Raw genomic sequence first — 16,338 nt, 5'->3', positions numbered from 1 at the left:
GGGGGGGGGGGGGGGGGGGTAAATGAATGGAAACTAGCGTTTGTTTCATGTAAATGATCTATTATTGCATTGTAAATTCGTTTATCAGTGGGTTATATAATAAGATATAACGGAGTTGACTTACAGGTGTAACCATTGGGTTCGGTGATATTTTTTAGGACGGTGTTGAATGCTGAGAAGTTGGATATGTTTTTGATGTGGATAGGAGGAGCCACGGGCTTAGCATTGTTAATTTTGTGAGATGATCTGTGCGGATCTTCCGTGGTGCTAGTTGAAGGTGTGGCTAATACATTGTCTTCGTCGATGTTGAGTACGGCGTAACGGTTCGGGGTGATAAAAACTTTTTTTTTTCTCGATTTGACTGGGCAAACTGTTAGATAGGTTTCGCTTCGTTGTTTTAGGTGTATGCGGCATGATAATGACGTAATATTATTGTAACAAATTATATAAAAGTGATATGATAACGGAGCGCGAACGATTACGACGTTCGTGTGTTCATGTTGAACGTTGCGGCCTAACTGTCTTTACGTTTAAAACTACCATTCCCTGGACATCTCATTTCTTGTAAATCTATGATGTTTAAATTATACTTTGTTATTTCATTAATTACTACATTCATTGATGTTGATAAAAAAAAGTGTTTTGATATTCCATATACCCATCCATAAATTCCTAGTTATACTCCTGTTTCTTTTTCCAATTTGGTAGTTCTTTATATACAACATCCGAGGCTTATTTAAAAGTTTCTTAACCAAGAGATTATTTCCACTGGATGGGGATTGACCCATAGCATTAATCTCAAACCAGGTGGACCAGATCATCCTAGCAACTTAAGCCAAAGAAACGACTATTGCAGTACCAATATAATGGGACTGAGCGATGGGAGCGCCAATTTCCCTACACTCGGGGCCCTGGGTTTGCTAAACCTGTAACACAAAGTAGCCCCCGGGGTAAAGTCGACACATCATCAAAATATTACATAGATTCCTAGGTAAGCTGGTTTGAAGTCCTCTTCTCCATTAATCGGTATTACAATAAAATAAGCTACCAAGACGGCAATGAAGTAAAAACATGCTAACTGCAGACGTGATGATCGTCTAGAATGACACGGAAATCGTAAGACGAGCTCGACTGGGGATAGCTCCCTCATAGTAGTTGAGGTGGTTGAGAAGGAAAGCGGGATGGAGGTGGGTCGTCTAGTGGCTAGTTAGACCAGCGGCTAGCCACGCCGGCATTCAGTCGAGATACTTCACCCACCGGAGATTGGTACACTATTTTTGTTTGAAGTCGGCTGCGGGAGACTGTTCCATGGTCATCCCAAACCAAAATTATATGTGTGTGTGTATCTATTTGTCAAATTTAGGTCTCAGATCTCTTTAAAAACTAACTCATAATTTGTTGACTCTTTTTGGCTAGAGGTATAACATTTTTTCTGCACAAATGAGAAATAAAAAATGTAGCAATTAATAACAATACCATTAAGATAATTACAACCAAACAATTACAATCAAATTACACAATTCCATCAGTAGTTTTTCAGTTTTTCCTCATAAAAATAACGTACTGAAAAATTCAAAAAAAAATCTTTATATTTCGCCCATTTATCATTTTACGATTTGTTTCAGTTATCGTATAGCTCATTATTATATAATTTGGTATTTTATATCCAACGGTTTTATCTAGAGAAACTACACTAGTTTATAAAGGTAATGCATCAAGACATTATAACAATACGATTGAAATACAATGAATAAAAAAATTACAACATTTTCAGGATATTTTTAGTTTAACGCTGACTTAAAAAAACAGTACCGAAATAAAAATTCTGACTTTCTTGAATACCATCTCTGTCCAATTATATAAAATCGATTTATAAGAATTTTTTGAAATTTATCATCTACTGTCTCAAACAGTGTTTAAAAATAATTTTTACTCGTAAAATATATGTAGGTATATTTAATAACTGTAAAACCAACTGACTTTTCTTTTAAATTTAAAGTACCTACTTACCAAGAATCATTTATTACACTTTAGGTATAAATTAAAGTGAAAAATAGCTCATTATTTCATGAAAGTGGCCATTCAATATCAAATAATCAATAATTTTTTTTTTACGTATTATATATTTTACTGTATCATAACTGTTAATAAAGAAATATAATCGTGATTATTTAAATAATATTTAATAAAATAGGATTTCAATAATTTAAATACTCAACTATTAAGAATTTACATTATTAAAACTTTAAATGCTTTATAGTTAAAGAAAATATACATACCTAACCCACAAGCTTGGAATTTTTTTATCTTACTAATTTGAAAACAACTCTGCTTATAATCCTTTTTTATATAAAATTAATATTCACTTAAAGTGTAATAAAAGCATTCCTTTCCTGAAATTCACTATAAAAGATACCAAACGTTTCTAAAAAAAATTTATAAAGACGATTAATACAATTTACATAATCTTACTATACTGCTCTTTAAAATTGTACATCCAATGTTTTAATTGCAGTTTGTTTATACTTTATATTGTGCGAATAAATTTAATAGTCTGTGGTGGATGATAGTTTTAGGAAAAGTTTTTCAATTTTTTTCTTACACCGAAGTATACACACCATCCAATTCTTGCATTACATAATTCGTTTTTATAAATGAAGAAACCCCTTTTTAATTTGTTTTTTTTTATTCTAAGTCTCTTAACTTCCTAATGCCATCCTTGCCAAGTGCTATATTTTGGTCGAGATGACAAAAACAATGATACAAATCGCATTAAAAACATTTCTAAGGAGCTAATCGGAAAATCCTGTACTAAGGGACGCGGAGCAGAAGGAAATGCCTGTAGATCGGCTCAGCACTCGATTGTAACCATAATAATTTGTATATATATACACATTAAATTGTATACACTCTGTTTATCATATTTTGCTAACATCTGTACAATAGCCATAAATACACAGTATTTATTTAATATGGTATTATGTAAATTACTATCACTCGAGTAACTAGAATTTTAATTTTTTATGGAAATAGCTTACGATATATTGTTCGTTAAATAACAAATAAAAATACAGGTTCTTTCAAATTGAATCCACAAAATTGTCTAAGATTTAATATTAATAATCGCAAACAGTTTCATTATTCGGTTAATATACAATAAAACTTAAAATAAATTATTGTTATAAAATATTTTTTTAAATGATTTTCAAAAACATTTTCTGGTTCAATTTGTTTAGATGTACAAAATTAAATATTATTAAATAAATAACTAGTATTTTGTTATTACAATTATTACTGTAGTATAATTTATTTGAAATAATATTCCATTAAAAAAACAAATTAAATAAAAGCTGTATAAAATAGTCATTTAAACGCAAAAAAATAATTATACGTTATTATTATTGCTAATATGTTACTAATCATTAAGTGGACAGTAAATTATAAGTCGATAATCAAAGAAATAATTTCATATGTTATATTGAATAGACGATTAGATTTTATTACCTACACATACGTTTAAAACATTTTTTATTTTTGAATCGATTACATGGTCGAGAAATCATTAAGTGTGCTCACTCAGTAAACCATTCATTTTCTGAATACTACCATAGGTATTTTTTATTTATAACTAATTTTAAAATAATTACGACTTTTACCTAGGCACTGCCTACAATAAGATTATTTATGTAAATTTGTATTTAATCTATTGTAGTATAAAATAATACGTCACAAATTAAAATTTATTGATTGCACATTTCAAATATTTATTCTGACGATAATCAAGCACATCGTACATTTTGCATAAACGTTCAATTTAGATTGCAAATGTTTGGTAGAAAGGGAGACTAAATAACATTCTACAGTATTAACATCAAATTCATGTTAAAAGTTTATAAGTTGACTCGTGTAAAGTTTACTCAAATTAAATAAATTATACTACATGAGGTAGATATCATATTATTCTTTAAATACATACAAAGTTAATTTTATAATTTTTTAAATAATGATCTATTATAAAAAAAAAAAAAAATATGAAAAATGCGTGCTAAATTGTTCTTTCACTAATTAATATAGTTTTTTTTTTATATATATAATTCAATAATTTCGACTTTTTCTAGAATGGTTTATATCTGCAACAAAATTTCATAGTAATTTCATGATAAATATACATTTTAAATTTTATCAGCTGTGATAGGATTAAATAAATAGATTTTTATCTAGAAAAATTAATTTTTAATCCGAAACCGATCGTACTTTTCAAACATAATTTTCTAGGCTAAGTTTTTAATTATATATTTTTATATATATAAACTATTTGTTAATTTGTATATTAAATAAAATACAGGAGAAAACAATTGAATTAATAATATAATAATTGATTCAGTTTGTGCAATGTGATTATGTGATAATAAATAACTTAATGAAAAACGTGTTAATAATGAAAAACGAAAAAAATTTTGAACAATTTTCATAACAAACTTGCAGAGTAGTATATTTATCTTAAATAAATTACTATCTTATTGAGAATTATAGTGTTAAAAATGAAATTACTAATTTATAATCAATGATAAAACTAAATCCGTATCCGATTCAATATGTGACATTGATAAATGATTTTATATGTTATGATGCCGATTATGCTGACGATAAAGTCATTATATTTATTAATAATGATCCTATAACTGCCTCATCAAATCTGCAAATCCACCTAAATTACTTATCTGAATGGTACGACAAATGGAGAGTTAAAATAAACCAAAATAAATCTGTACATACAACATTCACATTAAAACAAAGTATAGGCCCAAACATTACCCTTAAAAATGTACAAATTCCTACATCCGATACAGTCAAATACTTGGGATTAATCCTGGATAAAAGATTGACATGGAATAAACACCTTCGAACAAAAAGAATAACATTAAATAACCATATGCGTATGCTCAGGCCTCTTTTAATCAGAAATAAATTCTCCACTCTGAACACCAAATTATTAATTTATATATCTTTACTCAAGCCAATTTGGACGTATGGCCTTCAACTATGGGGCGCGGCCAAAAAATCCAATACCGATAAAATTCAAACGTTCCAAAATATATCTCTCCGACGACTATCTAATGCTCCATCCTACATCTCCAATTTAACACTTCATAATGATCTTCATATGAGAACAATAGTAGAAGAGGCTCGCATCTTTTACACGCGCTTCCACAAACGACTCCAAACTCATCCTAACCCTCTTATAAAGATCTCTCTATTCGTACACTCCCAGAAAATCCTAATCGTAGATTAAAAAGAAAGTGGTGCCGCGATTTATTACAAAACTTTAATATTTAATGTCAATCGATCAAAAAAAAAAAAAAATTAAATTAAAAATAAAAGTAAAATAAATAATTATAATAATAAAAACTCAAAAAAAATTCACATAATCAAGAGTCACTAATGGGAGGCTGCTTAATCATACCTTTTCATGTTATATTCTTCTCTCATCAAATAAACTTATTGTACAATATTGTATAGATTGTTTATGTCAAATAAAATTAAAAAAAAAAAAATGTTATGATGATCATCATGATTAAAACGTGATAGAATCGTGAAACATTAAGTTATTTTGTTTTTCGAAAATTATACTCGAAGTATGTAGTATTAGGTATTTTTTATTTAATCATATTATTTAGCATAAGTTGTATAATAATAAAAATTGTTGTAATGAATAATAAAATTATCATAAATGCTTGTCGGATCCAATCATGGTAAACGCAAATGAATTAGGAGCTCTTAGATTAAAAAACTATTGTGAGAAAGTACTAATAGACTACACTCACATAACTGAAAATTAATGTCTAATACCTCTCTTTCATAATATTTGTATTCAAGCCATGATTTTATCGAAAAAATAGGAGAATAGTTTTCAAAAAGAAACACTTTATTAATTATCCCTTCCTAATCAAAATTAAATTGATTACTTGGAATCTGATATTCTGCTACTAATCAACATCATACTGAATTGTTATGCACCGATTTAATATTAAAAAAATTCGGTAATTAAAAAGGACACGTTCAAAATAACTCGTTCTTATGCTCATGTTAAATTATCAAAAATTTATTGGGAATGTAGTTAATTTTTAATGTGAAGGAACATAATTAAAATTCATTCGTATTGCTGAAGAAATATGAATGATTTTTTTCGTCACTTTCGTTGTTCATTTATTCTTAAATAAATAGGCATGATATAAATAATTTTTTGAATTAAGAAAATATTTTTTTCTAATTTTTCTTTTGGTATTTAGTTACATATTCCAAAAATGTATGTTTGTCTATTAAATATTTTGATATACAAAAAACTAGCATGATAACAAATAGTTAAGAATAATTCGTAAGTACATCGAATATTTGAATTAATTGAAATGAAACCAGTATCTTGAAAAAAGTCGATGCACATTAAAATATTGGTATATTTAATGACGATCATGTTTATTTATATGTTCTGCTCAACGTGTAAGATAAGACATGCTTGCATGATGATTTACATTATTTAATGATGCACGTTAAATGGACAAAGACAAATCAACATGAGCTGACATTATCTTTGATATCTTGATATAGTCAACATTTACAGAGTGAACGTTTTATTCAGCATATTCATCAGCTACGATCAACTTGATCTATCCATTAAAATTCTGAAATTTCCCATGATATTTTATTCGCATTTCGATCACCAAAAGTCTTTTTCGGTATCTCATGGAATCGAATTCTGTTGTCATTTGAATTATTTGGTCTATCAGTAGATTGTAACTTGGGAACGGTAAACTAAAAAATATTTATTATGTTATTCGTTTATTATTTATTACAAATTTGTAAAAGTAATAGTTTTTTTTTTTTTTTTACTTTAAAATATTTGACTATACGAGTATAAGATCCAATTGAATTAGAGAATACATGCAATTTTCTATGTAATATAGCTGCATTTTTCTCGCTTCATTGTTCAGTTCTCAATTGTCAATAATGTATAAAATCAGATCTCAACTATTATTATCCAGAGTAACTTTTAAAAATCTTGATATGAATTTATGTTCTGATGATTAAAAAATCTTTGTTTGATGAACAAAAGTAAAATATTTAAACATCTCTAGCTACTAAATAACAATCAATGATTACACATATATGATAAAAAATGTAACACTAATGTATTCACAGTGAAATTCAAGTTAAATATTCATATTTAATTTAAAAATTGTCAGCAAATTCACAATATCGACTTTTGATTTTTTAAAGCCAACATTTAATCATAAGTTTCATTAGAAACAACTTTTTTTCCAAAATCAACATATATATAAATATCTTTTGTCAGATAAACAATGTTAAAATGTTAAACTTATTACCATTTAAATTGTATAACAAGCATTAGAAAAATGTAGTTCAAAAAGTATAAATCTAAATAATATAAAATAACTAACTTTATATCTGAGTTATGTTGACTGACATTCTAGAAGAAAAAGATACATTTAAGGAATTAAAATTCAAATAATAAAGTTTGTTATTTAAAAAAAAAATCAAAAGTGACTACTGTAGAAATGAATAAAATTATCTTGCTGTTTTCAACGTTCCTCTTTATTTCATAGCCAGTCGAAAAATATTTTAAATCTTCTAAAAGTGATCAACCTATTTTAAAGTAGGGTGAAGTAAGATATTTTCATGATATAGACAATTTCATGATATTATTTGTTAAGTGTATAGTGTAATTCTTTATTACACGATTGACTTGAAAAAATAAATAAATAAAATAAATGAATAAAAAAATAAATAAATGTAATTTTCAAATAAATCGTGAATAAGGAATTATATTATATGTTCAACAAATAATACCATGAAATTGCCTATGTCACGAAAATACCGAACTACACCCAACAATATTTTTATGGTTTTTTTTTTTAACTATCTGAATATTGTAGTAATATTCGATAAATAATAAATACCATAAAAGTTACGGTTCTGCAAAATAGCTTGATCGCTCTTCAAAAACATAAAACATTGCTCGAGTGACTAAGAATAAAGAGTAACAATATCCTATCCTTATTATTCATGGATAAACCATGTTTATTACAGATGATTTTTACCCTGTTCTTAATGAAAAGTAAAAATATGAATAGGCATAACTAATGATTAAGTTTGCTTTTCACTAAAACTGAAGGCGACTGAGGATATAAAATCGACAAGCACCCACGTCATCCCCGATTGTATCAGTTGATGAAAACTATTTGTACTATAAAACACAATTTTTGTCACGTAGGTTCTTCTATATCTCCAATGGGCGAATGTGTAAATTTTCTTTCATCCACCTCGTCCAATGAACATTGAGATTGAAACGAGATTTTTCACCGTTTTTACGTCATATCAAATCACTATTATTTAGCTCTAGCGTATCCAGAATCATAGACTGCATCCGCGAGGACAATTTCTGTTTATGAGCAATCGAGTACTCGTGTAGCTTCTCAATTATGCCACTCTACAATTTATAATTTATATTTTCAACGTAAGTGTTTTGCGATAAATATTTTGTATTTAAAATAATATGATGCGCTGAAATATTGAAAATATATGATTATTGGCAGTAAATCTTACAAAGTCGAATGAGTTTCCGGCGTTTTTCAGTATAACACACACGCATTCGATTGATGTCTCTTTTGAAGTTTGTACGAGTCGTGCCGCACACATTTCTAGTATGGAAGGCACCAAAATGTTCACTTTTAAGAGTTCGCATATAAATCTGGAAGTTATGAGGTAAAAATTGTTTACAACTATTATTTTATCTTTCGATTACTATTTTATCAAATTGTCGTTTGCGAATATACCTGCAGTTTGCAATAGATCGTCTACTATGATCCAATTCTTTTTGATCGAACTTCGATTGAAGTAATTTTCGCTTTTCCTGTAACGTTACACAACCATATCGCATTAAAATATATACATACACAAAAGATAATATTATTGTTTGTCAAATATCAGCCGGTGTTATTGAGGCTTTCATACTTTATCTTTACAGGATTCGACTTCGTTGCGGTCTTTGGTTACAATTTGCTTACGGTTAAACATTGCCTCGAACGCGCTTTGACACTTATCGATCAAAAGTTTTCTAAACGAAGGACTGGATTTCTGATCTTTTGATTTCACTACCGTGTCTTTCATTAGTGAACAAATATGTGCGATTTGAGGAGTCAATTTCGGTTCGTCCATAGCCTAGAGAATTTAAAATTTATAAAATAATTCACATATTTAAAGCATAATTCAATGTGTATGATTTAATTCAATTATTTTTTATATACTTTTTGAAACAAAAGTTGAACTACGTTTTTCAAACAATCGTCTGTTTTTATTGGTAGCGAAATAATTTGTTTTGCCATCGGCACAATATTTTCCGAACTTAAATTGTCAAGAATAGCTCGATATTTCTTCTGAATTTCCTACAAGAATAACAGTATATGTTTAATCGTTTAGTCACATTTATTAATTAAATTATTTAAAAAAAATGTACTTCTTCTATTTCTATATCCTCAGCGTCCGATGAATGGCTTCTTTTTGTATTTTCATTCAATTTGCCTCCACATGGCAATAACAATGATTTGTTACTCTCAACATCACTCGAACTATTGGGTAGCAATGGCTGTTCAAGATCGCATTTCTCTGTTATACTTGGTAATTTAGAATTTTTAAGCGCATTGACCTGAAGAAAAACAATGAACGAATTTAAATAAACATTTAACCCTTAAGTTTTTTTTTTTTAATATTTTCAAGATTCATTTTTTAACTTATTTGTTAAATCCATTCTAAAAAACAATAATTTTGTTGAAACAATTTAAATTAATAAATAAAGAAAAAGGATTCTTTTACGTATGATATCGCAAAGCTATTAATTACTTATAGGTACCACTAGTTGAAAAAGCAATAAGTTTGCTTTTATTTTTGATTTATTTATTTTAAAAGAGATCATCATTACCTTTTGAATTTCTGTTGGCAGTTTAATTTGTATCTGCTCTTTCAGGTTGTGTGGTATGTTTTTCTAATAAAAATTATACGAGAATGTTAACATGAATATTATAACTCAATTATTTCAACAATGTTACGCGTACGCATAACTTTTGTTATTTGAAAAATTTAAAAAAAAAATTTATTTTACTCTTGATACTACATTCCATTCCGGCGGTACGAGTTTTTCTGTATTCGACAATGCCTTTGTGTTGCAATACTCTTGTTTAGGACGAGCATTTATCGGTACCCAATCATTGTTCTTGAGTTCTATGATGTCTTGTATCATAAATCGAATTCTCGTTGGAATCTTAGTCTTATAAATCGCAGACATGTACTCATTAAGCTTATTGAAAGTAGCTCTCTATAATTATAATCCAACCAATAAATATTATAACAACATTTGATATTTCAATCGCGTTTCGACGATATTATATTATAGACTCGGTATTATCTTACATGACTTATTGTTTTTCCTACGTGTTTCAGTATATTACATGCACATTCAAGGTTTTCTTCATTTGGCGACTTCAATAGGTAATTTATACTCGTTTTCAGAGTCCGATTCGTTAATATACCTACCTTATAAAGCTCACACATGTATCTGAAAATCCAAAAATATATCGTGTACCTACAGCCAAGATCATTAATTTTTCTCTTTTTTTATTATGTTCGTACCTGCAGTTTCCTATTGATTTTTTTCTGTAAGCCAATTCGTCCTGATCATATTTGAACTTCAGCTGATCCTTAACATCCTGTAAAATGTTATTCTTATTGTATAACAAGTAAGAGAGATGGTATCATAGTCAATTGAAGCTATATCAGAGATTTGAACGATATGTTTACTTGATCTTGGCAATCATCTATTGCTTGACGTTCTTTGGCTAAAGTTTGTTCGTGGACACGCATTTGATTCAACCTTTCTTGGCAACACTTTGTCAGCAATTTGTTAAACGATATTTTTGACTTCTTATCGTTCAGTTTTACTTCTTTGGTGTGCATTCCCGTGCATATATACGCATATTGTGGAGTAAAACTTGGTTCGTTTATGGCCTAAATAGCGTTTGAAAACGATTAAAAATATAAATAATATTCGTTTCTAAAGATAGGTATTTTTGTAAATGATTCGCACAAAAGATTCAATCACTAATAATAAATTACTTAATACACATATGCACATGAACTTTATGAATAACTTACTTTTTGAAATAGTATTTCGATAACTGTGTTCATGCACTTTTCTGTTTCGATTGGCAATGACATAATGGTTTCCGTCAACGGGACCATGTTTCCTGGTGATAATTTGTTGAGAATTGACAAGAATTTTTTTCGAATATCCTTGATAAACAAAAAAAAATGTATGCTTATTTATGTATAAAGTTGTACAACAACAATAAAATATTTAGCATTAACAGAAGGTAATCTTGCTTATAATCGTGTTCAATATGATATTATTATCGAATGAATTACTACTCTATAAGATTATTATTTACTTCTATTTGCAAGTCTTCATCGTTCAACGGTTGACCATTGTTTGTGTCTTTCGCTTTTAAGCATGGAGGAATCCATGCGTTCTTGGAAGTATGCAATACAATGGCTTCTTCTTTTGGTAGGAAAAAATGATTCACTCGGTTGAAGGATGGAGTCATCGTCTAAGGTGATCGTTTGAAATAGTATTTTTTTTAGGTCAATGATGAATAAAATATATATTGTCATTAGATTACTGTAGTGATCGGTGTTCCTGATTGGTGCGTTTGACGTTTTCGCCACGATTGTAGATCCCGGTCCATCGGGTATTTCTTAACAGTTCTTCGGGTCACAAGTCCCTCGTCTTGCATGTTTTCGGTCTTGCTGTTCAAAGCTCCAGATGCTGCAGCTTTATACAAATAATTAGTACGTAATTATAATTTTCGCGTTCTATTTACCGCTATTATGTAAATAAAAATGTTTACCGTTGACTTCTTCGTATTGGCTCATATTTCCTTCGATATTAATTCTTATAGCAGAAGCAAAATTAATGTAGTTGATATACTACAACACTGAAGTAAATAGCTCTAAAGAAAGATATATTGCGACGAATAATATTTTCAAAATATAAATTCGTAGCAATTTTACCGTAAATAATCAAATAACTGAAATATATTTTCGTTTACTTGTACGCATCAGTTAATTTCTAATGTCGCATAGTAACCGAATATACATAAGTCACAACGATATTAGCCAACCTCATTTTTAATCGAATGTAACTATTGTTAATACGTATTCGGTTAAATACTTAATTGTATGAAAATGAAGTTTAGATCCATAGAGTTTACATCCATGTGTACTACAACAGTATACAAAAGGCATAAGACATTTTTTTCCCAGGGGTGTGGAATCAGTTTCAAGGAACGCGGTCCTTTGATTTTTTTTTTTTTTTTTGATTTTTGAGTCGAGTTCCTATTGAAAGTAAAGGAACATATTGAAATTCTTTAATTTTTTTTTTTTAAATATTGATTGTTTTCAAAAGATTGTTTCGTTATTTTCTTCGTTCGTTTATTTTTAAATATAGGTAATTTAAATAATTATTAAATTAAAAGAACAAATGTTCAAAACTTCTCTTTATAAATTTAGCCACTTGTCAAATTCTACATCAAAAATACATTTATATTTATCATGGAAATACCACATAAATTGATAGTTACAATGTACACGATGGACGTCATAGGATGTTCAACCTAACAATACCAAATACGTAACACATGTTGTGATCGCCGAATCCAGTATACACCGTCCAGTCGATGAATATACACATACGTTCAATCGGGACAACTAATTAAAACATAATGTATATAAGACCTGCACAATACTAAAGTAATCGAAATTACTATTATTCATAAAATATACCTACACCGTGTAACCTTTCGGCTCCAAACGTGCTTACTATGTACTCATTGGCCGAGAGGAACACTCGGCCAATGACCTATGAGCCGGCCCACATGATATGTCGGCTGAGCCCATAGGCTTTGGATTAGATAAAAAAAAATGTTGTTAATAAAATAGAAATTTAATGGTATTAAGCGGAGGTATATTGATCTTGACAACTCATTTAGTATTTTGATAATAATAATAGTAATGAATAAAATGGAAAAATTTGGATAGAAATGATGAATACTGACCAGGCGACTTGTTTGTGGTCCCGTCGACTGCTCAGGCGGTAGAGCTCCAGGCTCAGGTGGAGCACCTTGAGCACGCCCGAGGTGAAATAATAATAATAAAGTTGGTCAGCAATTGGACGGTAAGATTAGGAAGAAAAAGATATGGAATGGCCGGATGCTATTATTTAAAATGCCAATGTATGAAATGAAAAAAAAAATACAGAAAAAAAAAATTAAATAAAAATAAAAAAAAACATGAGGTACGAGTCCAAAATAAAATCAAAAGGGAGGCCAGTATTTTTGATATTAATACCCGTCGGTGTTTTCGGCTTGTTGCGCCCGCCAAGAGCCCATCGTGTTGTCTTCAGCCGGCCATGATGTTGGATGAAGATACAGTCAAAAAATTTTAATAATAACAATATAAATTGTGAAACTTTGATTTTCTTCACAATATACAAAAAGTTCAAACTGGCGATTGTCGTCGGTGGAGTCCGTTGGCCTCGGCTCGTTGTTGATGACAGAGGGGCAATTAAATTTAATACTGATAATATAACAATAATGTACAATGCCCTGCGATGCACGCCGACGACGCGATAAAGAAATGACAGTGGTGGTGGGTCGCAATAGATATGACTGTGCCTCAGACTTTGCACGGTTTAAACATTCACATAAAATTCTGTGACGTTATAAACGATATCTTTCTGTTGCACCAAGCATCCAATCGTCGTTTGAAACCTTATCCGATATCTCGACCTAAACGGCTCTGTACACTGGCGATTTTTACATTTGTGTTAATTTTTAAATATTTATACATTATTCTTCATTTATTATTCGTTTTCTATAATTCAGTCTGCCACATTGCAAGGCTATTTTTTCTTAAAATTTTGATCCCACATCAACATCACAAAACCATTAAATATGTACATTTCGTTAAAATTGCAAAATGGTCCACCAAATAGGAAATTAAAATGAGTGCAGACAAGTTCTTTCATATTCCGTTATATTTCTTAATAAAGAGTAACTCACATGAAATTTACTTTTAAGATGCCCAAATTCTAATTATGACTCAAATCAAAAATATTTAGGACTTTGCACTCAACGCACGCCTTATTTGAGGTCCTAATCTAAAAATCAAAATTAAGGTGTTAAATACTAAACTTCCCCTAATGGGCCCAATTCTAAAATCAAAACTTTCAATTGAATTATTAATGAACAAAAACAATATTAAAACTTATACCTGGAATTACAATATTAAAGTATGTGGTAATTTTAAACTATCTCAAATACCTTATAATATAAGCCTTGTAATTAATTCCCTATGATAAATAACTTCCACCACCTTAGTAAATTTCAAACCTCACACTCCACACAGACTTAAATATTAAAACAGTCTTTCAGAATAAAAAATTACGATAAAATCGTTCACAATAAATCAAACCACACATACCCAATAGTTTCTGTATTATAAATTCATCTCATCAGCTATGAGGACACTGGTGTCAGGATTTCTTGAATCCTGACATATTAATCAACTTTCATCAACGTCTGAGGACTCCCACACTAGTAGGTTTCATTCGTCATATACTTCCATGTTGTTTCCTATTAATATTTCATCTAAGTTACTTATTGTATGAAAAAAATGTACTGTCATCAATAATAATCGATACTTACAAAAGATATTATTTTTATTCGAATGTCGGTTAGTGGCTAAGAAAACAATTTAGTAATACTATAGGTAGTAGTAACGTTAAAATTAAAGCGTTCTATAGAATCATTTTTCTATGAGTTCCAACCTAGCCAATAATTATACCGTACTGATACGCGGCAGCTTGTAAGCCACTAGACATTTATATTGTTTTCGAATATTTTTCGTTTTTCATGCAGCACGTTGGGCATGTGCAGGCCCGACGAAAGGGGAGCAGCTAAGGCCGTATCCCAGGGGCCCGGGTTTCAAAAAAGACCCTAGGCCTGAACAAGTTCACTACGTCTCGGTTATAGTATCAAGCTACTTATGAATCACTAACATGAATCGTACATGTACTAACATGAAACCTACCCAAATAATTATAGCGAGTCTACAATAAAATAAACACTACATTATTGATCTAAAACGTAGACATTTTCAAGACCAATAGGCTATAAATAATTATTTTCATTTAGTCTGTGGTATAATCATGACTGCGATTACATTATCTCTTTGGTATACACATTTTAAAAGAAGACACTACGTATCAGTGGCAAGTTTAATACCTCGTGTAAAAATCCTGGATTAATTAGCCCCTGGGACCCTTGATTTCTCTGATCCACTGCAACTACTTAACTATCAAAAATTAATGTAAGTAAAAGATAACTCGATCATAAGGTTTTTTTTTTTGTTATAAACATACTTATCATCTAACACATATTCATTTTATGGTTTATCAATAATATTACAACAAAATAATGTATATTTCGCATTTACAGAAAAGTAGTATGATTTTGAATACCAAATTTTCATAATAGAAAAAAATAAAAATATTTCCAACTCTTTATTTCGTCCATTAGGCAGTTATAATTTTCCGATCTTTTAAATATTTATATATTTATCTAGGTAAAACAATAAAGCCTCTTCATACATGATTATACGAGTAGATCACTGATCATTTCACACTCAATTAAACAATCAACATGGTAGTTAATTTTCCTAACTGTCATAAATGACCAAATTATTAATTTAACGGTATGTATTAAATCATTTATATGTAATACATATTATATTATATTATAAAATATATAATGGCTTTACATCATCCATAAACTAAATATGACTGATTTACTGTACCGTCAATACGTTTATTTCCAATTGATATTTTAAAACCTTTAGTTATTTATTAAACTAATAAAATACGATCAACCATTTCAAAATATCAAAATTTATTTATTTCAATTTATTATAATACTTTGACTTATTTTACTTAAAATTATAGATAAACAACGTTAATTATTTTAAAAACAAATGGTAGTATGAAAAATTACTTCCCATGGTAATATAATTATCAGGATAAATTCCAATATTTACAAGTTTTGTAATACAGTTGCAAATAAAATAATTATAAAGAGATAGAAAATAAACATTATGACATCAATAAAAGACTGAATATTGCTTTATATTGATGATTTGAAGAATATTTTCTTTTAG

At 29.1% G+C, this 16,338-nt stretch overlaps 1 protein-coding gene across 1 annotated transcript; it reads right to left on the bottom strand.

The window, feature by feature from the left end:
* Positions 1–7,859: 7,859 nt before the first annotated feature.
* On the bottom strand, positions 7,860–13,752 carry LOC112692650. The gene is made up of 16 exons (XM_025567382.1): positions 13,474–13,752; positions 11,976–13,338; positions 11,748–11,899; positions 11,517–11,675; positions 11,224–11,361; positions 10,870–11,076; positions 10,702–10,778; positions 10,483–10,627; positions 10,175–10,387; positions 9,995–10,057; positions 9,533–9,721; positions 9,324–9,461; positions 9,031–9,237; positions 8,853–8,929; positions 8,623–8,767; positions 7,860–8,506 (listed from the first exon to the last, which is right to left on the bottom strand). The coding sequence occupies exons 2-16, from the start codon at positions 11,998–12,000 to the stop codon at positions 8,390–8,392; spliced, it is 2,052 nt and encodes a 683-aa protein (XP_025423167.1). The 5' UTR covers positions 12,001–13,338; positions 13,474–13,752; the 3' UTR covers positions 7,860–8,389.
* Positions 13,753–16,338: the final 2,586 nt, after the last annotated feature.

Source organism: Sipha flava, unplaced genomic scaffold (genome assembly GCF_003268045.1).
Source record: "Sipha flava isolate LNK unplaced genomic scaffold, YSA_version1 75_pilon_pilon, whole genome shotgun sequence".
Taxonomy (NCBI): domain Eukaryota; kingdom Metazoa; phylum Arthropoda; class Insecta; order Hemiptera; family Aphididae; genus Sipha; species Sipha flava.
This window is presented reverse-complemented; position numbering and strand designations above follow the sequence as displayed.

Coding starts and splice junctions, on each gene's coding strand:
- LOC112692650 (XM_025567382.1), bottom strand. CDS start 12,000: ATGAGCCAATACGAAGAAGTCAACG. Junction 10,628..10,701: donor AAATCAATAGGAAACTGCAG/GTACGAACATAA, acceptor TTGGATTTTCAG/ATACATGTGTGAGCTTTATA. Junction 10,388..10,482: donor TAGGAAAAACAATAAGTCAT/GTAAGATAATAC, acceptor TTATAATTATAG/AGAGCTACTTTCAATAAGCT.